Source organism: Somniosus microcephalus, chromosome 13 (genome assembly GCF_052327205.1).
Source record: "Somniosus microcephalus isolate GS21.2 chromosome 13, FLI_Smic_1.0, whole genome shotgun sequence".
NCBI lineage: Eukaryota > Metazoa > Chordata > Chondrichthyes > Squaliformes > Somniosidae > Somniosus > Somniosus microcephalus.
Genome location: NC_140999.1, coordinates 38,062,714 through 38,089,753, shown reverse-complemented (window position 1 = coordinate 38,089,753; position 27,040 = coordinate 38,062,714). Strand labels below are relative to the sequence as shown.

The 27,040-nt window shown below is 47.6% G+C and overlaps 2 protein-coding genes across 4 annotated transcripts in view; one reads left to right on the top strand and one right to left on the bottom strand.

Annotated features, from left to right (window-relative positions):
* Positions 1–725: 725 nt before the first annotated feature.
* On the bottom strand, positions 726–17,534 carry LOC147108240 (kelch-like protein 23). The gene is made up of 3 exons (XM_086004775.1): positions 16,604–17,534; positions 3,111–3,522; positions 726–1,684 (listed from the first exon to the last, which is right to left on the bottom strand). Exons 1-3 carry the CDS (start codon positions 17,532–17,534, stop codon positions 1,366–1,368), a joined length of 1,662 nt encoding a protein of 553 aa, XP_085860901.1. The 3' UTR covers positions 726–1,365.
* Positions 17,492–27,040, top strand: part of LOC147108239 (CDC42 small effector protein 2-like) — a 28,674-nt gene continuing 19,125 nt past the window's right edge. The window contains exons 1-2 of one of the 3 annotated variants that reach the window (XM_086004777.1): positions 21,372–21,777; positions 25,359–25,393. The gene's annotated coding sequence lies outside the window, so the exon portion shown is untranslated. Of the gene's footprint in view, positions 17,583–21,371; positions 21,778–25,358; positions 25,394–27,040 lie in introns of those variants that run through there. The other 2 variants (XM_086004778.1, XM_086004776.1) reach the window with 2 other exon arrangements.

Here is a 27,040-nt window from a genome sequence, read left to right as displayed (position 1 = left end):
GAGAATAAACCGACTCAGTGGGTAGCCCCCTTGCCTCTGAGTCAGAAGGTTGTGGGTTCAAGTCCCACTCCAGAGACTTGAGCACAAAAATCTAGGCTGACGCTCCAGTGCAGTGCTGAGGGAGTGCTGCACTGTCGGAGGTGCCGTCTTTCGGATGAGACATTAAACTGAGGCCCTGTCTGCTCAGGTGGACGTAAAAGATCCCACGTCACTATATCGAAGAAGAGCAGGAGAGTTCTCCCTGGAGTCCTGGCCAATATTTATCCCTCCATCAACATCACTAAAATAGATTATCTGATCATTATCACATTGCTGTTTGTGGGAGCTTGCTGTGTGTAAATTGGCTGCTGCATTTCCCACATTACAACAGTGACTACACTCCAAAAGTACTTCATTGGCTGTAAAGCGCTTTGGGACGTCCTGAGGCTGTGAAAGGCGCTATATAAATGCAAGTCTTTCTTCCTTTCAGGTTACACCACACCCTTGATGATCAGTGGTCTTCTCGCCTGTTGGAATGGAACAGTTTAATCCTGTTCATTTATTCAAAGAATCTGATTTCCTGACTTTCTCATCAATGTCCAGTATTCTGTGCTCATCTTCTTCTTTTGAACCTTTCACATTCTGTCTTTCAGTGATGCTGCAAACAGCAGCAAGGAAACACAACGTTGCTTTCAGTCCAGAATACGCACTCACAATGAAAAATAAAACCCTTAAAGGGATCAATCGATCGCTGATTGAAAGTTTATTGTATTGGCTCCTGCCAGCTGCTATAAAAAAACAACTTGCACTTATGCAGCATTTTTAATGTAGAATAACACTCCAAGGCATAAGGAAAATGGATGCTGAGCCAAAGAAAGATAGGAGGGGTGACCAAAATCTTGGTCAGAGGTGGGTTTTAAGCAGGGTCTTAAAGGAGCAGAGAGAGACCTGGAGAGGGGGCGGGGTTTACGGAAGGAATTCCAGAGCATGGGGCCTAGGTGGCTGAAGGCACAGCTGTCAATAGTGGGGTGAATGTGGGGGGGGGTGGCGAAGCACAAGAGGCCAGAGTCAGAGAAAAAGAATTCAGAGGGTGGCTTAAAGGACTGGAAGAGGTTACAGAGATAGGGAGGAGTGTGGCCATGGAGAGTTTACTCCCTGGATTATTAGGTCAGTCTGTCTCACGGTGCCTTTTAATGGTACATTAGGTAAGGTGCCTGTCAGGACCCCAGATTCTGTTACATGGCATGTTACAGTAGCGATCACAAGTCCCTCCTGTACTGGGAAAGCTGGCACTGTGATTGCCCAGTCTCAGCCCCACTGTCAGTGGGTGGCACTGATCCAAGGCCAGCAATACAAAGAACGTATCTCCTCCTAAACCGTGTCTTATTAGACTCCAGACCTCACGATGAACTTTCGGATGGACACGCAGCCTCGTACAGGGAGCAAGCAGGGCACAGCCGTATCCACCACCTGACAGGTGTCTGTATAAGGGTCGAAGAGAATCATGTTTGGGATCGATGTGTTCCCTCTCCTCTCCCCAAGGAGAAAGATCTTCCCGTTAACAGTAGCGCAACCGCTGAAGAACTTTTCATTCAAGCATTCCTCGTCCACTGGGGTCCACTCGTCAGTGTCTGTGTCCAGACGGAATGTCTGACCTCCCACTACGTATACTGCACCATTCAGAAGTGTGGCACAGAGATCGTACCTTAAACAAGTAAAGAAAATGTCAGTGTCAGTATGGTGCTGCTGATCTGTGTTTAATTCTGAGACTTCTGCTACAATGCAGAGACACTCAGTTACAGCTCATCACAGGCAGAGCCAACCTTAAACAGGACCAAACCGAGCTCAAACATGATCGACCCACGCTTAAACACAATCGACCGGAGTTTAAATATAAAAAGAAAATGCTGGAAATACTCATCAGGTCAGGCAGCATCTGTGGAGAGAAATAGAGTTAGGGTTGATTTTCAGCGTGCCGTGAGGCGGGCTTTTAGGCGTGTGGGGGGCAAAAATCCCGAATTCGGGGGTCCCGACACCATCCCGCCCAAAACCCGCCTCCACGTAAGTTTCAAAGGAGGCGGGACCCGCCCGGCACTGGGACCCGCTGACCCGAAGCGGGAAGGGATTAGTGTCAATTAACTGCCTATTAACAGGTAGTTAACAGGCAGTTTTTAGCCTAATCCCTATTTTGAAGGGTGTCCTGTGGGATTCCTGACAGCTCCAAACCAAGCCAGGTTAGAGGAGGTGGGCCATCTGGTTGAAGGGCTTGGAGGGGTCGAGATGTCGGTGTTCAGGTGAGTGATGGATGCATGAGTGCAAAGGTAAGTGTGTTTGGTGTGTCTAAAGTGTGTAAAGAAGTTTAAATTACCTGTACTTACCTTTACAGCCTTCCTTCCTCTAGGCTTTGGGAGTCCATCATTCAGCCGGCACAGAAAGCAGAATGGCTGCGATCTGTCAAAAGTGACAGCCTGCAGCTTTCAGTGCTGGCGAGATTTCTAACTGAGTCTGCGTAGAAGGACTCAGGTTAGAAGTAAGACTGTCAGTGTTTGACAGCTTCAAACAGCTGTGAAACACTGATATTTCATCTGTCAACACGTCTTGACAGATGAAATTTCAGTCTGTGACGTCACCTGTTGCCGGGTGGCCCTTAATTGGCCTGCTGAGCCCGCTGGGCGGGCTCAACAAGGTCAATCAAGGGAAAATCACGTGGATTGGCCGCATCTCGATGGAGGCGGGACTAAAACCTGAAAGTTGTAGTCCCGCCTCCTTCCCGACTTCTGAATGAAAATCCAGCCCAAGGTTTCAGGTCTGTGACCTTTTGCCAGAACTGGAAAAGGTTAGAGATGTAAGAGGTTTTAAGGAGGTTCAGAGGCAGGGAAAGGGGAGGAAAGAACAAAAGGGAAGGTCTGTGATAGGGTGGAAGGCAGGAGTGATTTAAATGACAAAAGGGATGATGGTGCAAGGCAAAAGGGGATGGTAATGGGACAAGCAAAGAAACAAAAGATGGGTCTAGAGGAGCTAAGCTTAATCAGGATCGATCTGGGCTTAAAGCCATCAGCTGACGACATGTACAGAACAGCAACATGTTGCCTAATTAGCAAACTCCCTCATGAAAATGAAACAGAACCTACCGAGGAAGTGGGGAGAAGGAGATCACATCCCAAACATCACTGTCCACGTCCAGCCGTTGCACCCCACTGTAGACATCGCCATTTTCATCCAGTCCGCACAGGACGTATATCTTGGCGCCGACGCTAACCACTGCGGCCCTCTCCACGGGTTGCACCATGGGCTGCATGCCCTCCCACTCTTTGTCCGTCAATGGCAGTCGCTCGACGTCAGCGATGACAGCCTCGTCAGTGCTCCCTCCCAGCACGTAAAGGTACATCCCGACACCGACTGCACAGTGCCAGTTGCGAGACTGCTTCATGGCCGGTCCTTCTAGCCAGCTGTTTTCCCAGTAGTTATAAATCTGGACCCAGTCCACACAGTACCACACCACCTCATCTCGGAAGTACCCGCCCGTCACAAAGATGAAATTCCCTGTTACAGAAACATACGGGGAACAGCTTAATCCCAGAATAGGAAACCTGCTGGGATCAGGGTTCATACAGACTAAAAATAGATAATCTCCCAGACTTTTACCCAACAATTTACAGAAGAGGGCGATGCCTAATTTTATTTCTGCGTTGAATGAATTGCAAGTAAAATCACAAGAACGTGCTGCTTTAAAACTTGCGATTGCTGAGAATGCACACCCGTTGGGCTCGATTTTATCTCAGGTGCGGGGAATTGGCGGGTTCCCCGAATTTAGTGATTCTGACACGATTGTAAATGGGTCTGTGAGATTGATGCAAATTTAACACAATTGGCCAATTGATTTCCAGCGTGTGGGAAGCCTTGGCAATTGAGTATTTCCAGTCAGAAAGTCGCAGAATATGACGTCATCGTTGCTGCTACTTTTAAGGTCCACAGCAAGTCTTGCTTCCTCTGCAGGCTTCCAACCTTCAACATTAAGATGGCACAGGAGCCTGCAGGAGCAACGGCCAGCGGGAGGGCCAGATCTGCGCCCAAATTTGATGAGGCTTCACTACAGGCATTACTGGATGGTGCTAGGGCCCACAGGGAGGTCCTGTTCCCTTCTTCAGGGAGGAAGAGGCCTCCCAGCCAGACCAAGGCTGTGTGGCTAGAGGTGGCAGGTCAAGTCAACTGCTTGGGGCTCACACGAAGAACGTGGTTGCAGTGCAAGAAAAGATACCATGACCTTCTTCGCACTGCAAAAGTAAGTACTGTATGATGTTTCCATCACCCTCAATCTGATCCCCATTGCCTTTCTTCACCAACACTCAGCTTTAGCAATCTCTTCCTGCACATCCCACTAGACACTCACATCCATGCACCCTTACCCATTCCCTCTCTCTCTATGCTCACATTCACAGAACTATGCCACCATGCAGCCCTCACACTCCCTCTCTCTGATGCTTTGAACACAACTGACAACACACAGGGAGGGCCCTTGGTCTTGCAGCCTCACTCCATCTTTGTCTCCTTCTAAGTATCTATGCTATGCAATCTCTACACTCACTCCTTCATTCTCACTCAACCTCCACTTGTCTCCCTCATTGCAGGAAAAGAGAGCTCACAACAGGAGAGAGCGAGCCAGGACAGCAGGAGGGCCGCCCTCATTAGCCCAGCTCAGCCCCTGAGAGGAAGGCGTCCTGGATATTGCCGGGGCTGACCGAGATGTGGACGTTGGGGAAGGACAGGCAGGAGCATCCCCGCAAGCTGGTGACAGAATAGTTTTACATCTCTCTCACTGGCGTTGCCTGAGTCGCTGATAATGATTCTGAAGCTACATCATATGGGCTTATGATCATCTGCAAAATGCAATGTGCATGTAACCTTGGCATCACATCTCTAACCTTTTCCTTGACTCCCCCACAGGACCATCGAGAGCCCCCGTCCCCACTGTGCAGGAGGAAGAGCCTGAGATTCCAGACTCCTCAGAGGAATCTGCAACCTCTGAGGGCGCAGCGTCATCAGCAACAAGTGCACCCAGCACCAGCGCAGACACTCACACCTTGGTGGGACCTTCGGGACATAGAGTAGAGTTGTCACCTGGTGTATCACAGCTCACAAGTGAGCATCAGCAGATTGTGGAGACAGGGACAGCAGTGGAGAGTCCTCGTCGGAGGGCGCAGGGCTCTGCCAGCTCGGCTCAGCTGCAGGTCAACCCTCTGCCTCTGGGTCCATCTGTCAGATCAGAGGTGATGGAACTCCAGGCACAGATGCAGGAGTCTCTGGCAGCTTTTGTCTCTAGGGTCGCTGCGAGTGTGGAGCGAATGGAGGAGTCCATAGCGAACATGAGCAGAGCCTTTGTGGAGTCATTGGCGCATGAACGCATCAACACGGAAAGGATGGCTACCTACGTGGAAATGATTGCTGCCTCCATGGTAAGGCTGGCTACAGTAGAGGAGAGGAGGGCTACGGCCATGGAGGAGGTTAGTCGCCAGGGTATTGAAAACATGGTGAGTGTTCAGAATAGAATGACATCTCTTGAGGAGCGATGGGCTTCTACTGAACAGAGAAACCAGACCTTCATGGAAGTCCTTCTGAGTAGGACTGCCATTGCAGAAACGGGTCCCCATGGCCCCCCTGATGTGCAGCAAGCTGCTCTCAAGCCACTTGCAGGCACTGAGGGGGACCTGACCCATGAGAAGGAGGTTGGTGGCAGACCTCAAGGAAGTGGGGGCTCCTCTCCAAGCGCTCACACTTCCATGCCACTGCAGAGCCCTCGGTCAGAGCCCCGCCGGAGTACACACCCAATGGAGATAGAGGTCTCAACCCCTGCACAGCCGCAGGAGCAGCAGACTGCTGGCGAGCCCTCACAGGCTCGCCATCCCAGAGGACGCCCGCCAAAGGTGTCGAGACAGGAGCAGCAGGAAAGTGAGCAAGGGGCCTCCACATCTGCTGAAGCCACAGGGGAACCACTATGTAGGAGCACGCGTAAGGAAAATAAAGCACAAATAGTCACAAGGGTAGTCACTTGGGTGAAATGCTGTGTATTTTGTAAAAATGCCATCAGTTGTGTGTTTTTCATAAAAATTCTGATGGCAACTTCTGCAGTCGTGGAGTGTGTCATTTCACGAATGGGGCTGGAGGTCCTCTAATGCCAAGAGGGGAAGGAAAAAAAGGCCTCCCATGCTTCTGGTAGGTGCCTCAGTTGAGGAAGCGCTGAGTGAGGGTGGCAAGAGGGGTCTCGCAGGAGGTCACACTAGAGAAGTGTGTGAGGCTCCAACCTTCCACAGGTGTGGTTAGGCCTGGTAAAAGTTGCCCCAGGCCTGAGACAACAAAGTCCTGCCACCTGCAAATGATGACTGATCAAATATCCTCTTTAATGTTGGGCCTGAAGCTGATAGTCAGCAAGCCAATAGTGTTCACGCCAGGTTTCACAGGCGTGATCCCCACCAGGCGCGTTTTACGTGGGAAAAGGGTTAACATAAGAACATAAGAAGTAGGAGCAGGAGTAGGCCATACGGCCCCTCGGGCCTGCTCCGCCATTCAATAGGATCATGGCTGATCCGAATCTAGACTCACATCCACTTCCCTGCCCTCTCCCCGTAACCCCTAATTCCCTTATCTGCTAGGAAACTGTCTATCTCCATTTTAAATTTATTTAATGTTGCAGCTTCCGCAGCTCTCTGGGGTAGCAAATTCCATAGATTTACTACCCTCTGAGTGAAGAAGTTTCTCCTCATCTCAGTTTTGAAAGGGCAGCCCCTTATTCTTAGATTATGCCCCCTAGTTCTAGTCTCACCCATCAATGGAAACATCCTCACCGCATCCACCCGATCAAGCCCCCTCACAATCTTATATGTTTCGATAAGATCGCCTCTCATTCTTCTGAACTCCAATGAGTAGAGTCCCAACCTACTCAACCTTTCCTCATACGTCAACCCCCTCATCTCCGGAATCAACCGAGTGAACCTTCTCTGAACCGCCTCGAGAGCAAGTATATCTTTTCTTAAATATGGAAACCAAAACTGCACGCAGTATTCCAGGTGTGGCCTCACCAATACCCTGTATAACTGCAGCAAGACTTCCCTGTTTTTATACTCCATCCCCCTCGCAATAAAAGCCAAGATTCCTGATCACCTGCTGCACCTGCATACTAACTTTTTGTGTTTCATGCACCAGGACCCCCAGATCCCTTTGTACTGTAGCACTTTGCAGTTTCTCTCCATTTAGATAATAACTTGCTCTTTGATTTTTTCTGCCAAAGTGCATAACCTCACACTTTCCAACATTATATTGCATCTGCCAAATCTCTGCCCACTCACTTAGCCTATCTATGTCCTTTTGCAGGTTTTTTATGTCCTCCTCACTCACTGCTTTCCCTCCCATCTTTGTATCATCAGCAAACTTGGATATGTTGCACTCGGTCCCTTCCTCCAAATCGTTAATATAGATTGTAAAGAGTTGGGGTCCCAGCACTGACCCCTGCGGAACACCACTAGTTACTGATTGCCAGCCCGAGAATGAACCATTTATCCCAACTCTTTGTTTTCTGTTAGATAGCCAATCTTCCACCCATGCCAGTATATTACCCCCAATCCCGTGATTTCTTATCTTGATCAGTAATCTTTTGTGTGGAACCTTGTCAAATGCCTTTTGGAAGTCCAAATACACTACATCCACTGGTTCCCCTTTATCCACCCTGTATGTTACATCCTCAAAGAATTCGAGCAAATTTGTCAAACATAACTTCCCCTTCATAAAATTATGCTGACTCTGTCCTATTAAATTATGTTTATCCAAATGCTCTGTTACTGTTTCCTTAATAATGGACTCCAACATTTTGCCAACCACAGATGTTAGGCTAACTGGTCTATAGTTTTCAGCTTTTTGTCTACTTCCCTTCTTAAATAAGGGTGTTACATTAGCAGTTTTCCAATCTGCCGGGACCTTTCCTGAGTCCAGGGAGTTCTGGAAAATAATCACCAATGCATCCACAATCCCTACCGCCACTTCTCTCAAGACCCTAGGATGTAGGCCATCAGGTCCGGGGGATTTATCCGCCTTAAGTCCCATTATTTTACTGAGTACCATCTCCTTAGTGATTTTAATCGTGTTTAGCTCCTCCCCCTCCCCCCCATTGCCTGCAAGGGCCTGTTAAAATGGGATTATAAAGGCCAATCAGTGCTGTTTAAGGGCCCTAAAGACCTGTTGCAGGTGGGATTGATTCGGGTCAATCAGACACAATTAGGTTAAAATGGCGTGGAGGCGGGAACCAGGCGGGGGGTCCCGGCCCCCAGGTTTTGCGATTCAACCCCCCGCCCGCCTCACGGCCCAATGAAAATCGAGGCCGTTATCTCTGTAACTTATCGCCCTCCAAAGCAATGGCATTCTTAGATATTGCATGTTTTAAAGCCACACATTCTTGCAATCTCTTCCTGGGTTTTTAATTACACAGAACAAATAGCATTGTCCATTTTAATCTCACCTCCGTGGCCATTCTTGGACATGAGGTGTTGATCTGTAAAGCCTTATCTTTGTTATTTAATAACTATGCCCACAAGTGACTCGTGGTTATTACCCATTCAACTAAAAAAAAGCTGACACATATTTCAAAGAATTAGTCAATATAAATTCTGATTGTAATAAGAACCTAAGAAATAGGAGCAGGAGTAGGCCATTTGGCCCCTCGCGCCTGCTCCGCCATTCAATAAGATCATGGCTGATCTTCTAACTCATCTCCACTTTCCTGCACTATCCGCATATCCCTTCATTCCCTTAAGATTCAAAAATCTATCGATCTCTGTCTTGAATATACTCAACGACTGAGCCTCCACAGCCCTCTGGGGTAGAGAATTCCAAAGATTCACCACCCTCTGAGTGAAGAAATTTCTCCTTATCTCAGTCTGAAATGGCCAACCCCTTATTCTGAGACTGTGACCCTTGGTTCTAGACTCCCCAGCCAGGGGAAACATCCTCCCTGCATCTACCCTGTCAAGTCAAGCCCTGTAAGAATTTTGTATGTTTCAATGAGATCACATCTCATTCTTCTAAACTCCAGAGAATATAGGCCTAGCTTACTCAATCTCTCCTCATAGGACAATCCCCCCATCCCAGGAACCAGTCTGGCGAACTTTTGTTGCAATCCCTCAATGGCAAGTATATCCTTCCTTAGGTAAGGAGACCAAAACTGTACACAATACTCCAGGTGTGGTCTCACCAGGGCCCGATATAATTGCAGTAAGACGTTTTTACTCTTATACTCAAATCTTCTTGTAATAAAGGCCAACATACCATTTGCTTTCCTAATTGCTTGTTGTACCTGCATGTTAACTTTCAGTGATTTGTGTACAAGGACACCCACGTCCCTCTGAGCACCAACATTTCCCAATCTCTCAACATTTAAAAAATACTCCGCTTTTCTATTTTTCCTACCAAAGTGGATAACTTCACATTTCTCCACATTATATTCCATTTGCCATGTTCTTGCCCACTCACTTGCATCCTCCTCACAACTTACATTCCCACCCAGCTTTGTATCATCAGCAAACCTGGATATATTACATTTGGTCCCCTCATCCAAATCATTGATGTAGATTTTGAATAACTGAGGCCCAAGCACTGATCCTTGCGGTACCCCACTAGTCACAGCCTGCCAACCCGAAAATGACCCGTTTATTCCTACTCTCTGTTTTCTGTCCGTTAACCAATCCTCAATCCATGCTAGTATATTACCCCCAATCCCATGAGCCCTAATTTTGTTTAATAACCTCTTATGTGGCACCTTATCGAATGCCTTCTGAAAATCCAAATACACCACATCCGCTGGTTCCCCCTTATCTATTCTGCTAGTTACAACCTCAAAAAACTCTAATAGATTTGTCAAACATGATCATAAATCCATGTTGACTCTGCCCAATCCTATTTTTTTTTGAAGTATCCTGTTGCCACATCCTTAATAATAGATTCTAGCATTTTCCCTACTACTGATGTCAGGCTAACTGGTCCGTAGTTCCCCGTTTTCCCTCTCCCTCCTTTCTTAAATAGTGGAGTTACATTTGCTACCTTCCAATCTGCGGGAACCGTTCTAGAATCTATGGAATTTTGAAAGATGACAACCAATGCATCCACTATCTCTATAGCCACCTCTTTCAAAACCCTAGGATGTAGGCCATCAGGTCCAGGGGATTTATTGGCTTTCAGTCCCATTAATTTCTCCAGTACTTTTTTTTTACTAATACTAATTTCTTTCAGTTCCTCATTCTTGCTAGACCCTTGGTTCTCCACTATTTCCGGGAAGTTTTTTGCGTCTTCTTCTGTGAAGACAGACACAAAGTATTTGTTTAATTTCTCTGCTATTTCCTTATTCCCCATTATAATTTCTCCTGTCTCAGCGGACCCACATTTACTTTTGCTAATCTTTTCCTTTTTACATACTTATAGAAGCTTTTACAATCTGTTTTCATGTCTCGCGCTAGTTTACTCTCATATTCTATTTTCCCTTCAGCAATTTCTTGGTCCTCCTTTGCTGAATTCTAAAATCCTCAGGCTTACTACTCTTTTTGGCAACATTATAAGCCTCTTCCTTTGATCTAATACTATCTTTGACCAATATTCACTACAAGCCCACTGACTCCCACAGCTACCTGGACTACACTTCCTCCCACCCCACCTCCTGTAAGGACTCTATTCCATTCTCCCAGTTTCTCCGTCTCCGCCACATCTGCTCCGACGATGCCACCTTCCACACCAGTGCTTTCGACATGTCTTCCTTTTTCCTCAACCGAGGATTCCCCTCTACCGTGGTTGACACGGCCCTCGACCGTGTCCGTTCTATCTCCCGCACTTCTGCCCTCACCCCTGCCCCTCCCTCCCGGAACCACAATAGGGTTCCCCTTGTCCTCACCTTTCATCCCACCAGCCTCCACATTCAATGGATCATCCTCCGCCATTTCCGCTACCTCCAAAGTGATCCCACCACCAAACGCATCTTCCCCTCCCCTCCCCTTTCAGCATTCCATAGAGACCGCTCCCTCCGAGACACCCTAGTCCACTCCTCTATCACCCCATCATCCCTTCCCCTTCGCCTGGCACCTTCCCGTGCAAGCGCAGGAGATGTAACACCTGCCCCTATACCTCCCCCCTTCCCACTGTCCAGGGCCCCAAAGACCCCTTCCAGGTGAAACAGCGATTTACTTGTACTTCTTGCAATCTAGTATACTGTATTCGCTGCTCACGATGTGGTCTCCTCTACATTGGGGAGACCAAACGCAGATTGGGTGACAGCTTTGCGGAACACCTCCGTTCAGTCCGTAAGGGTGACCCAGAGCTTCCGGTCGCCTGTCATTTTAATTCACCGCCCCATTCCCACTCGGACCTCACCGTCCTTGGCCTCTTGCATTGTTCCACGGAAGCTCAACGTAAACTCAAGGACCAGCACCTCATCTTCCGATTAGGCACTTTGCAGCCTTCCGAACTCAATATCAAGTTCAACAATTTCAGATCATAACCTCGGCCCCTATTACATTTTTACTTATATATTTTTTTCCACCCCTTTGTTTTGGGTTTTCCCTCCCTCCACCCCCCCTTTCCTCTTTTTTTACATGGCAGCTGTCTCTCATTCTGCCAGTACATTTCACACCTAATCTGAGCCGTCTTTTGTCTCTTTACTAGTCCTATCACCATCTCGTCTCGTTTTGAATACCTCTTAATGTCTATTCACTTCTTTTGTTCCCTCCCCAGCCCTGCCTTTCGATCTATTTCATTTCCTTTCCAGTTTTGAAAAAGGGTTAGACCCGAAACATCGACTCTAATTTCTCTCCACGGATGTTGCCTGGCCTGCTGAGTTTTTCCAGCATTTTCTGTTGTTATTTTGGATTTCCAGCATCTGCAGTATTTTGCTATCGTACTACCTTTAACTTCTCTTGTTAGCCATGGTTGGACCACTTTTCCTGTGGGGTTTTTGTGTCTTAAAGGAATGTATATTTGTTGTAAATTATGTATTAATTCTTTAAATGTTAGCCATTGCTTGTCTACCGTCATACCTTTTAATGTAGTTTCCCAATCGACCTTAGCCAACTCGCCGCTCATACCTACGTAGCTTGCGTTGTTTAAATTTAAGACCCTAGTTTCCGATTTAACTAAATCACTTTAAAACTCAATATAAAATTCTATCATATTATGGTCACTCTTCCCTAAAGGCCCCTTTACTACAAGGTTATTAATTAACCCTTTCTCATTGCACAATACTAGCTCTAAAATAGCCTGTTCCCTAGTTGGTTCCTCAACATACTGATCTAGAAAACTATCTTGCATACATTCCATTAATTTGTCCTCTACACTATTACTGCAAATTTGGTTTGCCCAGTCTATATGTAGATTAAAGTCCCCCATGATTACTGTATTACCCTTGTTACATGCGCCTCTAATTTCCTGATTTATACTCTGCCCTACATTACAACTACTGTTTGGGGGCCTATAAACAACTCCTACCAATGTTTTCTGCCCCTTGCTGTTTCTTAGCTCCACCCAAACTGATTCTACTTCTTGATTTTCAGAGCTAAGATCCTTTCTCTCTACTGTCTTTATCCCATCCTTTATGATCCTCCTTTTCCATTTTGCCTATCTCTTCTAAAAGTTACGTATCCTGGAAGATTTAGTTCCCAACCTTGTCCACTTTGCAACCACGTCTCTGTTATGGCTATTAGATCAAACCTGTTCATTTCTATCTGCGCTATTAATTCATCTATATTGTTGTGAATGCTTCGCACATTCAGATATAGTGCCTTTAGCTTTGACTTATTTCTTTTTTTGTGACGTGGGTTGCTGTGGTGAACTCTGGGCATTGTAGTCGCACAGCACCATGGTGTCAACTATAACTCTCATGATCCAACTCTCTCGCACACAGAATTTCTCCACAGCGGCTAAAATTACAGAGCATCTCAAGATCCAGCAGAAGTTTCGAACTCAAGCCCAGACCCCAGACACAGTAAAAGGCCAATGTAGAGGAACATCTTGCAGGCATTTGTAACACTAAATAACTAACTTTATGGCTACTACAAAATCAAAATACTGCAGATGCTGGCGATCTGAAATAAAAACAGAAAATGCTGGAAATACTCAGCAGCAATGTTCCCTCTAAGCTGCACGGCCACGTGGCCCTCTGCTGGTCCCGCACAGCCCGGACTGGCTTTGTCAATGTTAAACTGTGCATGCACAAAACTGTGAATGAGCCACACAGCCCCTTAAAGGGGCCACACACCCAGACAAAAATTAGGGAGAACATTGCTCAGCAGGTCAAGCAGCAGCTGTGGAGAGAGAAACAGAGTTCACATTTCAGGTCGGTGACCTTGCGTCAGAGTTCTGATGAAAGGTCATCGACCTGAAACATTAACTCTGTTTCTCTCTCCACAGATTCTGCCTGTCCTTCTGAGTATTTCCAGCATTTTCTAACTTTATGGCTAATTGGAGTGATTTTTTTTTCAGAATTGACTAATTTTTTAATGTCTTTGTTGTGATATAAATGTTATTTTTAGCTGTAAGAAATAACTTTAATTTATATAGTCCTTTTCATGACCTCAGGATGTCGCAAAGCTATTTACAGCCACTTTTGAAGTGTAGTCACTGTTGTAATGTAGAAAATACAGCAGCAAATTTGAGTTATTAACGGTGTACTGACTGCTGAACAACCATTCTATCCATGAAAAACAAATTTTATATTCGTGGAATGTCAAATTTTTCCATGACTATGATTATAAATTACAAGTTTTTAATATAATAATTTCTTAAGTTTGTTTGATATTTCAGCTTCTATCTTAATCCTTTGTGTATGTCCCAATCTTTATTTCGCACTCTGTAAAATTTATAAAAAAGTCAATTAGAATCTGTGCATTTTACTTCCTGCTTTGTTGTCTGTGAGAATTCTTCAATGTGATTGGTTGCTTAGCCTGTTTGATGACCTCACTGTTGCTGGATGCTGGCGATTCGCTTGATTTGGTGCCAGATTCAAAAAAGGTCGGGAGAGCTGAAATCGACGCCAGAGATTGCTAGATTGTAGGCAGCTTTCTTCAAGGTCAGTGACGAGCGCAAATTCCGGGCCAATCTGTTTGAGAGATGTTGGTTGAGGAATAAATGTTGGCCAAGTTGCTGGGAATAACTCCCCTGCTCTTCTTCGAAATAGTGCCATGGGATCTTTTACGTCCACCTGAAAGGGCAGATGGGGCCTCGGTTTAATGTCTCATCTGAAAGACAACACCTCTGACAGTGCAGCGCTCCCTCAGTACTGTCGGCCATGATTGTGTGCTCCAGTCCCTGGAGTGTGGCTTGAACCCACAATCTTCTGACTCAGAGCCAAGAGTGCTATCCACTGAGTCACGGCTGACAGGCAATACACTGACGTAAACAAAGAACAAAAATGGTTTGAAGAAATTATTTGCGATTTGATTGGTTGGTTTTGTAGTACTTGCTGGTTTGTGAATCGTAGCTTTGGGGGGGAAAAAGCGAGTGATTTAATTGCTTGGCTTTCTCTGGGTTACTCATTCCTGATTGGTACCTTTGCCACTTGTGATTCATTCACATTTAGTGAATCAGATATTTGATTGGTAACTTAATAAATAAGTGGTTATTCAAGCCAAACACTATTTTTGTGCTAAGGATATGTGACAGCTCTGACGTGTGATGTGATGTTTTTGACAAGTGACATTATGGATGTGGCTAAACACCAGACTTTCAATTAGATAGGTACAGATATTCTACCCAAAGTTTGGAAGCTATTTTGTTTCCTTTCTTGTTTAACCCACCTAAAAAATATGCACCAGTCCTCTCACAGGAATACAGAAGTGACCCTGGGTCACTTGTCTGATGTTCCCACCATCCTATCTGGAGGGACTAACTTTTGGAATCTCACCCAAATGCACAGTTGAGGCTAGGAACTAGCTGTGGGGGGATTGTGGGCATAAACCAAGATAAATGTGAACAAGAGCCAATTAGATGTATTTCTGGAGAGAAGAGCTAGGAATACAGTGAGAAACGAGATAGGTGGGGTTGATCGATCCAAAGGCCTAATAGGCTTTTCTTGCTCATAAAGATTTTATGTACTAACCCTCAACTCAAGCACCTGTTGCACTGGATGTTGAGGGCACCTCCTGTGAGAAAAATGGCTTTTATTTAAATTGCTGTCCGTCATCAAACCCTGAATTTTATTCAGTTTTTCACGTATTGTTAAAAGCAAATGAGCCAATAATGAATTGAAGCTTCAAGTACCAGAGGCTGAATGGTGCAGCGAGTTTAAGCCCTGTTATTTCACCTCTGTGTTCCAATGCAGCCCAGACTGATGGGCTGGAGGTCTCCTTTGCCTCTTGGCTATAAAGATCCCAAGTAAGTTGAGTCTGGGGCAGCCTCAGCCATGAAAAATTCACACTGGATGCTCCTGAGGTTGTGTTTTGGGGCAGTGTTATTCTGCATCTAACCAGTGCTGCACCCGACTTAGGAGTGTTTGACAGGATGTGTAGAGGGAACTCTACATTTAACCCAATGCAGAGTAAAGCTCTACACTTGATTCAGACACAGGGTGCCCAAAATGGAAATATTTCATGCCTCAGCACTGACATAAAAAATAGGAGCAGAAGTAGGCCATTCAGCCCTTCGAGCCTGCTCCGCCATTCAATAAGATCATGGCTGATCTTCAACCTCAACTCCACTTTCCCACCCCATCCCCATATCCCTTGATTCCCCTAGAGCCCAAAAATCTATCTATCTCAGCCTTGAATATACTCCCCAACACAGCACCACAGCCCTTTGGGGTAGAGAATTCCAAAGATTCACAACCCTCTGAGTGAAGAAATTCCTCCTCATTGCAGTCTTAAGTGGCCGACCCCTTATCCTGAGACTATGCCTTCTAGTTCTAGACTCTCCAGCAGGGAGAAACAATCTCTTCGCATCTACCCTGTCAATTCCCCTCAGAATCTTATATGTTTCAATGAGATCACCTCTCATTCTTCTAAACTGCAGAGAGTATAGGTCCAATCTACTCAATCTCTCCTCATAGGACAACCCTCTCATCCCAGGGATCAATCTAGTGAACATGCATCACCTGGATGGGCACTGAAACAGGTTTTTAAACTCACCTACAAGCATAATAATTTCATTGTATTCATTTGAATAGGTGGCTCGGAGGAAATTTGCAGGCAAGATATCCAAGCTGTTACATCGCAAGCTTTGGCCTGGATATCCAACTTAGATATTGACATTTGATTTGATTTGCTACTACCATACGAAAGAAGAATAGGTGAAATAAAAACAGAAAATGCTGGAAATACTCAGCAGGTCAGGCAGTATCTGTGGAGAGAGAAACAGAGTCAACCTTTCAGGTCCATGACCCTTCATCAGAACAAAGACCCGAAACGTTGACTCTGTTTCTCTCTCCACAAATGCTGAGTATTTCCAGCATTTTCTGTTTTTATTTCAGATTTCCAGCATCTGCAGTATTTTGCTTTTGTTGAAGAAGAATAGGTGGTTAAGTTTGTAAACTAGCCCAACCCCTAGAACTGTGCCAAGTGGCTGACTCCAGTTACTGTGCTGCACTTTGCCCACACAATTCATGCTGCGTTACCTACTGCTGCTACGGCGTATTGGGTGAGGTTTCTGCGGCGTAGAGGAGAGCAGGCTTGCCAGGTGTTGGTTTTAGGCAGAAACTGAAAGAGCGCCTGCTCTTCTCGCTGGTGTTGGCCCCCCAGGACGTACATGGTCTCAAAGCTCCTGCCGCTTTGGGGGAGGGAGCGGGCCGCAGTCCAGCTCTGGGGGAGGCTGCGGTTTAACATTTTCAGCAGGCGGCTGTCAGGGTCCTGAGCCGCACTGCGCCGGGCCCGTTTCACCAGCAGGTCGAGGAAGGACAGGCTGAGGAAGGGGGCTCTCACCAACCCCAGCAGCTCCAGCAGCTCCTCCTCGCTGCTGCTGCGGTAGTGGTGGTTCGCCCACTTCATCACTGCTTCCAACACCTCGTCGTCCCCGGTCACGTATAGGTCGTCGCTGGCCAACAGGTCGGCCAAAGCCTCCTTGGAGAGTTGCAGGAACTCCTCCTCCTCCTCCTCGGCCACCAAGGCGGCCAGGTGGGTGAGGGCCACCCCGCGGGCGGCGGCGGCCAGGCCGGGGCAGGCGAAGCGCCGGCCGTAGGCCCAGGCCCCCAGGCAGTTGCCCACCCGCAGCTCCCGCTGCAGGAAGGCGGCGCACAGCATCTTCACCCGGTCAAACTGCAGGAAATCGGCCGCCTCCAGCAAGGCCGTCGCATTCTGCCGCCCCACCGTCACCCGGCCGTGGGCAGCGAAGTCCAGCAGCAGCCCGAAGGCCTCGGGGTCCAGCCCCCGCAGCACGATGTGAACCTCCGACCTCTCTCTGGTGCCGCCGTGGAACATGGCCTGGAAATACCGGCTGGCCGACGACAACACGCCTCTGTTGACATTGAAAAGCCTCTGGCCAACTTCAAGGACGGTGTCGGTGGCCGGGTCCTGGTTCTCGTCCCCGAGGCTTGTCGGCTCGCAGGCCATTTCCACCCCCGGCCTGCTGCTTTATATTTAACCCGATTCAGAGAGCAGGTACTTCAGCTGGAGGCCAGAGTTATGTCTGGCATCTGGACCTATTTTGGTGGACCAATACGGGTTGACCCAGGGTCAGCAGACAAGAATCATCACAACAAGTGCCCCTTTTAGGGCACCACTAATATAGGAAAGAAACATAGCAACAGGAGTGGGCCCGGCCGGATTGCCTCCCTCTCTTCCGCGGCCACGTTCGCGGCCAGGTGGCCCTGGAGATGGAGCACGCGGTGTCCGCCGGCGAGCTCGAGCTCTTTCGTGACCGGTGGGCGCCGCGGGGACTGGAGTGCATAATTGGTTTAAACAACCAAACTTTAATTTAATGGGTTAAGTTTTGTTTCGGGGTTTATTGGACTGGGTGTATTTGTTTAATGTTTCTGTTTTATTGGGTTAAACAAAAGAGGAGCAACAGGAGTGGGCCATTCAGCCCCTTGAGCATATTCCGCCATTCAGTGAGATCATGGCTGATCTGCAACCTAACTCCATATACCCGCCTTTGATCCATATCCCTCAATACCTTTGGTTAACAAAAATGTATCAATCTAAGATAAACAATTGATCTAGCATCAATTGCCATTTGCAGAAGAGAGTTCCAAACTTCTGCCACCCTTTGTGTGTAGAAGTGTTTCCTAATTTCACTCCTGAAAGTCTAACTTTTAGACTATGCCCCCTAATCCTAGACTCCTCAACTAGTGGAAATAGTTTCTCTCCATCTACCCTACCTGTTCCCCTTAATATCTTGAAAACTTCGATCAGATCACCCCTTAACCTTTAAAATTCTAGGGAATACAACCCTAATGTGTAAAACATATGGTCCAATCAAACTGAAAGAAGCTCAACATTAGCAACAAAAACAAAGGGAATATACCCCGTGGAGTCCACCGGTCGTGAAAGGCCTCAAGCATACCAGCAGACACCGCATGTTCCCTCTCCGAGGGCAACAAGTCACGGAGAGTACCAGAGAAGAGAGTCAGGGAGCCAGGGCGACAACAGCCATGGTGTGACATCTGTCAAGTCTCAGCTAAAAAGCAAGACTTCAATTTGCTCCACTGCTTGTGTATGTCGCTGGCAGGTGCGGTAAGCAGACCGCAGCACCAAGCACACGTCTGCTTGTGTGTGTACTTGACAGGAGTTTCAGCTTGTTTTGTTTGCTCTTTTGTCTTTAAAGTAGTTACAAGCTGATCTCCTGTGACATTGCTCGCGGGTAGTCCAGTACCTGAAGTGCGCTTACTGAGGTTTATCACATTGGTGCTGCAGCCCAAACACCACAACAGTTCACCTATCGCTCTGATGCACTGGATTTTCTGCAACAATATATCGTGTGGCTGCTGTATTGTAAAAATATTACACAACTTACTGATACCCAAAGACATAGGTGCTCGGATTCTGCCTCTTTCCCAACACTTCTATCTTGTGTTCACTGCCAAAAGGTAGTTTCCATAAACAGGCTAAGGCTCCAATAAACTAAGAACTGGGATAGTGTGTACAGTATTAACAATTACCCTTACACATCCCATCTCTGGGATAATATGCCCAGGATTAACAATTACACTTACACATCTCATCTCTGGGATAGTATGCCCAGGATTAACAATTACCCTTACACATCCCATCTCTGGGGTAGTGTGACTAGGTGACACCAAGTTTAGGATTTAAAGCCCGAAGACTGGAAGGAAGGGAGGATCATATATTTTCAGTTACATTGATTTAAAATGTATGGCACTTTCTTAAGCAATCATTGTTGCTGACTGTGTTACAGAGCTGTATTTTTAAAATTATGCAATGTTGGACTTTCCAGCTCAGTTTGTAGCAGGATGGTAACGCGCACATCACCAGCAGACTTCAGTTGAGTCACACTGTCAATTAATATATGATCACAGGCCCTCTCTATGATGAAACATTGAAAGAATAAATTAAAACAACACATGATCTCATTACACCCCAAAAATATACATCTTTTGGTAGTTGCTTTTTGTGGTGAGATTTGAGTATCCTAACCAGGCCCAGATGGGGAATTAAATTAAATTTTGCCTTTTAAGCAGTTTAATTGTACTGTTCCCCAGTAAGGGGTTCATGACATTGTACCTCAACAAGGGATCTAATATGGCTATACCCCAGCAAGGAGCTAATGGGACAATCACCCAGCAGGAGGTCCATGAGACTGTACCCAACAAAGAGCCACTTGAATTAAACCTCAGCAATGGGGTCCAAAGGGACTGTAAGGGGTTCATGACACTGTACCTCAACAAAGGATTTAATATAGCTGTACCCCAGCAAGGAGCCAATGGAATTGTACTCCAACAAGGAACTCATGGGACTGAACCCCAGCAGGGGTTCCATGATACCATAACCCAGCAAGGTGTTCAATGGGCTGTACCCTAGAAATGGTCCATTGATGCTCTAGAAAGGGGTGCGTGGGACTAAAGCCCCAGCAAGGAATTGAAGGAACTGTATCCCAGCAAGGAATCAGCGGCTTGAGGATAGGAGAGCGGAAAAAAGTGTAAAAAAATTGTCACAGCATCCTGGGTTGCAGAATATTCTTTCACCTGCATCGCACTCACATCAATTCCAACCAACCAGCCCCTAAACTTAACCAAAGTGAGTCATCCCCAGCCAAAGGATATAGCTGGGGATGAGTTAAGTTTAGAGTATTGCTGGGGATGAGTCAGGCTGAGTTAAGTTCAGGGTATTGCTGGGGCTGAGTTAAGTTCAGGGTATTGCTGGGGATGAGTTAAGTTCAGGGTATTGCTGGGGATGAGTTAAGTTCAGGGTATTGCTGGGGATGAGTTAAGTTTAGGGTATTGCTGGGGGTGAGTTAAGTTCAGGGTATTGCTGGGGATGAATCAGGGTGAGTTAAGTTCAGGGTATTGCTGGGGATGAATCAGGGTGAGTTAAGTTCAGGGTATTGCTGGGGATGAATCAGGGTGAGTTAAGTTCAGGGTATTGCTGGGGATGAATCAGGGTGAGTTAAGTTCAGGGTATTGCTGGGGATGAGTCCGGATGAGTTAAGTTTAGGGTATTGCTGAGGTTGAGTTAAGTTTAGGGTATTGCTGAGGCTGAGTCCGGATGAGTTAAGTTCAGGGTATTGCTGGGGATGAGTTAAGTTCAGGGTATTGCTGGGGATGAGTCAGGTGAGTTAAGTTCAGGGTATTGCTGGGGATGAGTTAAGTTCAGGGTATTGCTGGGGATGAGTTAAGTTTAGGGTATTGCTGGGGATGTGTTAAGTTTAGGGTATTGCTGGGGATGAGTCAGGCTGAGTTAAGTTTAGGGTATTGCTGGGGATGAATCAGGGTGAGTTAAGTTCAGGGTATTGCTGGGGATGAATCAGGGTGAGTTAAGTTTAGGGTATTGCTGGGGATGTGTTAAGTTCAGGGTATTGCTGGGGATGAGTCAGGCTGAGTTAAGTTTAGGGTATTGCTGGGGATGAATCAGGGTGAGTTAAGTTCAGGGTATTGCTGAGGGGCACTCAGTGACCTTTGACATGTTGTGCTATGACGTCAGGCGCGGCGGTTTCCGGGTCCCGTGACGCGGGCTGGGAAACGGGGAGGCTCGGTTACAGCGGGCCGGGCAGCGCCGGGATCCTGAGGAACGGCAGGCGCTGACTGGAAGCTGGCCGCTCTCAGGTAACTCAGGGCCGTTATGGAGTTTCGCTCAAATCTCCGCGCCGCTGCGGGGCAACCGAACGTGATGGTGGGCGTGAAACCGGTGGAGGTGACTGACAGGGAAGCGACCAATCAGGATGAGGCGAATCGCAAGGAGAATCGCAAGCAGCCATGACGCGATTGGTCCATTGGCGTTGCTAGGGCGGGTGCCGCGGGTAGCGGGGTAGGTTGAGCGGCCATCAACCGGGCCTGTATCTTCCCGACAGCTCATCCCGGAGCAGAGCCGCTGTTGGCTGCGCGTCCTCAGGCTTTGATCACCGAAGAGCAGGTGGAAACGGCCTAACCGACCGTCAAGGGCAATTCCGGCAGCATTGCGGCGGGCTGGCGTGCGCCCCCCTCCCACTTAAAGGGACATCGCCCGCCCCCCTATCCCGCCCGGAGTAATTTCGGATTGAAAGCCGGATCGCAGCCGGACTCATTGATGGAAGCTCGGTGCTGCTTCCGCACAGCCGCCAATTCTAGTTTGTGTGTGGAGTCAGTGTAAGCTGGCGCCCGCTGGTTCCAGTCAATTTACAAAGAGGCGGATTTTGGAATTGGTGTGTGCTTTTAATTACTATAATAATGCCCATTAAATGAGAAATCCGGTTAGTTTTACTGCTTGTAAACAGTTGAGGTCAGATAGAGGGCAATTGCATCTCCTTGGAAATTTCTGGCTGCAGGTCAGAAGAAGCCAGCATGAAAAAGCTGCCTTTTAAAATAAGGCATTGATTCTATTGAATTATAACCCAGCAAAGTTTGATGTATGGAATGTGACAGACTTGCATCAGATTCCAGTCTTTTTATAAATGTATATAATAGATGATCCAAACACTGCAAATAGCTGACAATACATAATATAATTTCCCCCTCCTTTTTGCCCATTTTCCCCTTCTTCATAAAATATTGTCTTCTTGCAGGAGTATGGGTTTCACGGGTACTGGGCACATTATGGCACCTCATCGGTGTATGAATTCTTCATGTGTGAGCTTAGTTGTTGAGTTTTGGCTGGGTATTAGACAGTGAAGGGACATCACAGCTGAGCTGCATCCTATTGCATGTAGTTCTATTGGAGCGTCTAGAACTCGGGGGGTATAGTCTCCCGATAAGGGGTCGGCCATTTAAGACTGAGATGAGGAATTTCTTCATTTTAGGGTTGTGAATCTTTGGAATTCTCTACCCCAAAGGGCTGTGGTGCTGAGTCATTGAGTATATTCAAGGCTGAGATCTAGATTTTTGGACTCTAGGGGAATCAAGGGAAATGGGGATGGGCGAGAAAGTGGAGTTGAGGTCGAAGGAGGTGATATTGAGTGACGGAGCAGGCTTGAAGGGCCGTATGGCCTACTCCTGCCCATAGTTCTTGTGTTCACACACACACTTGCACTTTCTACTAGAGGTCACTGGATAGCAATCAGCATAGGAACCATGGCTAATTTTCCCTCCCCTTTCCTCCCTCAACCCATCTAAGGATGCAGGGACTAATTGTAAAGTCCCTGCTGCTACTTCAGATGGGATAAGCTAACTCAACAGAGGCCACTGATGTTACCTGCGACCTTTCTGATCTTTATAGCTCAGTTACTCACTGTCCTAACTGGCTGAGCCATTGAAGTGGCTCACTGCACTTACAGCTTATAAAAATAGATTGGTGACTTGTAGAGAACTCGGATTCATTAATTGGAGAACATTCCCGGTCTGGTTGATGAATGCAGGACATCACGATGGAAAGTTACAGATCCCTCAGAGGGGCATGGTATTATGGTGCATCATGCCAATCCCTACGATAATACAGTTTGAGCTCGTTTCTGAGTAGAGATGACTGAATGGAACTGAACCCATGGCTCAAATTGGATCAGGCTATGTGCTGAGTAAATTTGAACCGCTGAGGATGTTCTGTCTGAGTTTGGGTCAGTGAAGATATTGAGGGTGCCTTGCCCACATTGGGATCAGCAAAGACTCATTCAGATCAATGGTTTAAATTAGTTAGAATTTTGAACACAGCACAAACACCTCAAAAGTCAAATACAGGCCGGTCCATATCTGAAAAGAGAGGAGACAAGTTAACGTTTGGCTCGGAGAACCTTCATCTGACTAAGGGACTCCACACAAATGTTAACCTGTCATTTCTTTCAGATACTGATGGAGCTATCTTGTATTTCCAATATCTTCTGCTTTAATTTTAGATTTCCTACAGTTTTTTATTTTTATCTCAAAAATAAAGCTCCTTTTGTGCACATTCCTCCTCCTTGTTAGTAAATTAGCACATGACTGGGAAAATGACCTACTTTTCATCAGGTGCTGACGGACCTGCATTTCAGTTTTTATTTCAATGCCGAATATGACATTTCTAGAGGAAAATCTCCTCGCTCACTAACAAAAAACACACAGCTTGGAACAAGCACACATTGACATACAAGAGGTCACGTTATACACAGGGAATCTGATTTCTACTTGGCCTGCAGCATACATACCGCAAACACTGTGCCTTCTCCCTTCAGTTAGTCATTTATAAATGCACCAGACGTTCTCACTTAACTATAGTCAACACTAGAAATTTCCAGAAGCTTTCCCGATGACTCAATGAGTTTATCTAGTGAGTACCCGAGTCACGCGGAAAGCTTCCAGGTTCCATCCCCGGTCTGTGGGGGTCATCTGATCTCTAACATAACAGCATTAAGGGTGCAGCATTCATCAGTTAGGAAGGGGCAAAAAGAGCCAAGGTTTCGGCATCTGATCATTAACCAATGGTTTCTGCTGAAGTAAGTAAGAAGCCTGTGGGATGGCACCCCAGTCAAGAGGAGTGACTGTCCCAGTGTGGCAGTATCCCAGTCAAGAGGTGGGATTGTCCCAGTGTGGCAGTATCCCAGTCAAGAGGTGGGATTGTCCCAGTGTGGCAGTATCCCAGTAAAGAGGAGTGACTGTCCCAGTGTGGCAGTATCCCAGTCAAGAGGTGGGATTGTCCCAGTGTGGCAGTATCCCAGTCAAGAGGTGGGATTGTCCCAGTGTGGCAGTATCCCAGTAAAGAGGTGGGATTGTCCCAGTGTGGCAGTATCCCAGTAAAGAGGTGGGATTGTCCCAGTGTGGCAGTATCCCAGTCAAGAGGTGGGATTGTCCCAGTGTGGCAGTATCCCAGTAAAGAGGAGTGACTGTCCCAGTGTGGCAGTATCCCAGTCAAGAGGTGGGATTGTCCCAGTGTGGCAGTATCCCAGTCAAGAGGTGGGATTGTCCCAGTGTGGCAGTATCCCAGTAAAGAGGAGTGACTGTCCCAGTGTGGCAGTATCCCAGTAAAGAGGAGTGACTGTTCTCGTGGGGCAATATCCCAGTAAAGAGGAGTGATTGCTCCTGTGGAGCAGAATCCCAATAAGGATTCAATGCTTGAGTGGTGAAAATTGGTGAAAAATATCAAAAGAATAATCATTTGCAGATGTTGTTTTATGGTAGAACTCGTGATTTTAACAAAAAAAAATTCTCTACTTAAGTTTTCATCCGGTGTTCCAGGATAGTGTTGTCAGTGAGAAATTACCCAATAATCTGGTTATGATCTAACAGACTAGAAATGTTTGCTAATGGCCTCAGAATGGTGGAGTCTCAGATTGTAATAGTACCTTATTCCACTTTAATTACTGGAGCAACTGACTCGATGGGTATGATTCGGCAACAGAATCAGCTGGACTGGGACTAGCTTTGTGTGGAGTTACAGATGAGTTATGAAAGGATTGAAGAATCTGCAGTTCTTGTGTGCTGGGGTTTGACAGTGTTTTACACTGTACACTGAATGGTCCAACTAGTAAAAGTGCTTTTACTGAAGGTATAGTTTTACTTGAGTGTTCCAGTATTTACCGCAATGTCTGACTAACCGGGTAATGACGACTGTGTAAAGACACTGACACATACTGTAAACGTCTGACTCATGGGGCCAGCTACCAAAACATTTCCCAGTGGAAAGTGCAGATTCCCATGGACTCTGCAGGCAGAGACAAATCGTGCTGCCCAGCAGAATGCCAGAGTCCTGTCCAACAGTCAGAGGTACACTATCCATTTGAAACCGTTGGCTGTGCGGCATTTTTAGGTGAGGATATTGTTGCGGAGTGGCCAGGAGCGAGCTGTATGGGTAGAAGCTTACATGGTGCATTTTTCCCCACAGTGATGCTCTTCAGAGAAGTTTGACAGAATTCACAAGTAAGACTACTATTCACTCTTTATGCATTGTTCACATTTATTTATTTATATTTCTCTTACCGTCCCAATTTTCTTCTCTCCTGAAGGCGTGACTCTCACAGGGGTTTGAGCACTGGGGTTTCCCTGGCGCTTGGCTCCCCATGTTGTTCACTCTCACTGGGATTTGGTTCCCTGGGTGCTGACTCCAACTGGGAATTGGGTTCCCCGTGCGCTGACTCTCACTGCGGTATGGGTTCCCCGAGCACAGGGTTTTCCCTGATGTGTTCACTCTCACTGAGGTATAGGTTCTCTGGGTACTGACTCTCACTGTGGTACAGTTCCCCAGGTGCTGACTCTCTCTGGGGTACGGGTTTCCCGGGTGCTGACTCTGGGGTACAGTTCCCTGGGTGCTGACTCTCTCTGGGGTACAGTTCCCCGGGTGCTGACACTCTCTTGGGTACGGGTTCCCCGGGTGCTGACTCTCACTGGGGTACGGGTTCCCCGGGTGCTGACTCTCACTGGGGTACGGGTTCCCCGGGTGCTGACTCTCACTGGGGTACGGGTTCCCCGGGTGCTGACTCTCACTGGGGTACGGGTTCCCCGGGTGCTGACTCTCTCTGGGGTATGGGTTCCCCGGGTGCTGACTCTCACTGGGGTACGGGTTCCCCGGGTGCTGACTCTCGCTGGGGTACGGGTTCCCCGGGTGCTGACTCTCTCTGGGGTACAGTTCCCTGGGTGCTGACTCTCTCTGGGGTACGGGTTCCCCGGGTGCTGACACTCTCTTGGGTACGGGTTCCCCGGGTGCTGACTCTCACTGGGGTACGGGTTCCCTGGGTGCTGACTCTCTCTGGGGTACAGTTCCCTGGGTGCTGACTCTCTCTGGGGTACGGGTTCCCCGGGTGCTGACACTCTCTTGGGTACGGGTTCCCCGGGTGCTGACTCTCACTGGGGTACGGGTTCCCTGGGTGCTGACTCTCTCTGGGGTACAGTTCCCCGGGTGCTGACACTCTCTTGGGTACGGGTTCCCCGGGTGCTGACTCTCACTGGGATATGGGTTCCCCGGGTGCTGACTCTCACTGGGGTACGGGTTCCCCGGGTGCTGACTCTCACTGGGGTACGGGTTCCCCGGGTGCTGACTCTCTCTGGGGTATGGGTTCCCCGGGTGCTGACTCTCACTGGGGTACGGGTTCCCCGGGTGCTGGCTCTCGCTGGGGTACGGGTTCCCCGGGTGCTGACTCTCGCTGGGGTACGGGTTCCCCGGGTGCTGACTCTCTCTGGGGTATGGGTTCCCCGGGTGCTGACTCTCACTGGGGTATGGGTTTCCCGGGTGCTGACTCTCACTGGGGTATGGGTTCCCCGGGTGCTGACTCTCATTGGGGTATGGGTTCCCCGGGTGCTGACTCTCATTGGGGTATGGGTTCCCCGGGTGCTGACTCTCATTGGGGTATGGGTTCCTCAGGTGCTGACTCTCATTGGGGTATGGGTTCCTCAGGTGCTGACTCTCATTGGGGTATGGGTTCCCGTGTGCTGACTCTCATTGGGGTATGGGTTCCCCGGGTGCTGACTCTCACTGGGGTATGGGTTCCTCAGGTGCTGACTCTCATTGGGGTATGGGTTCCCGGGTGCTGACTCTCACTGGGCTATAGGTTTCCTGAATGCTGACTCTCA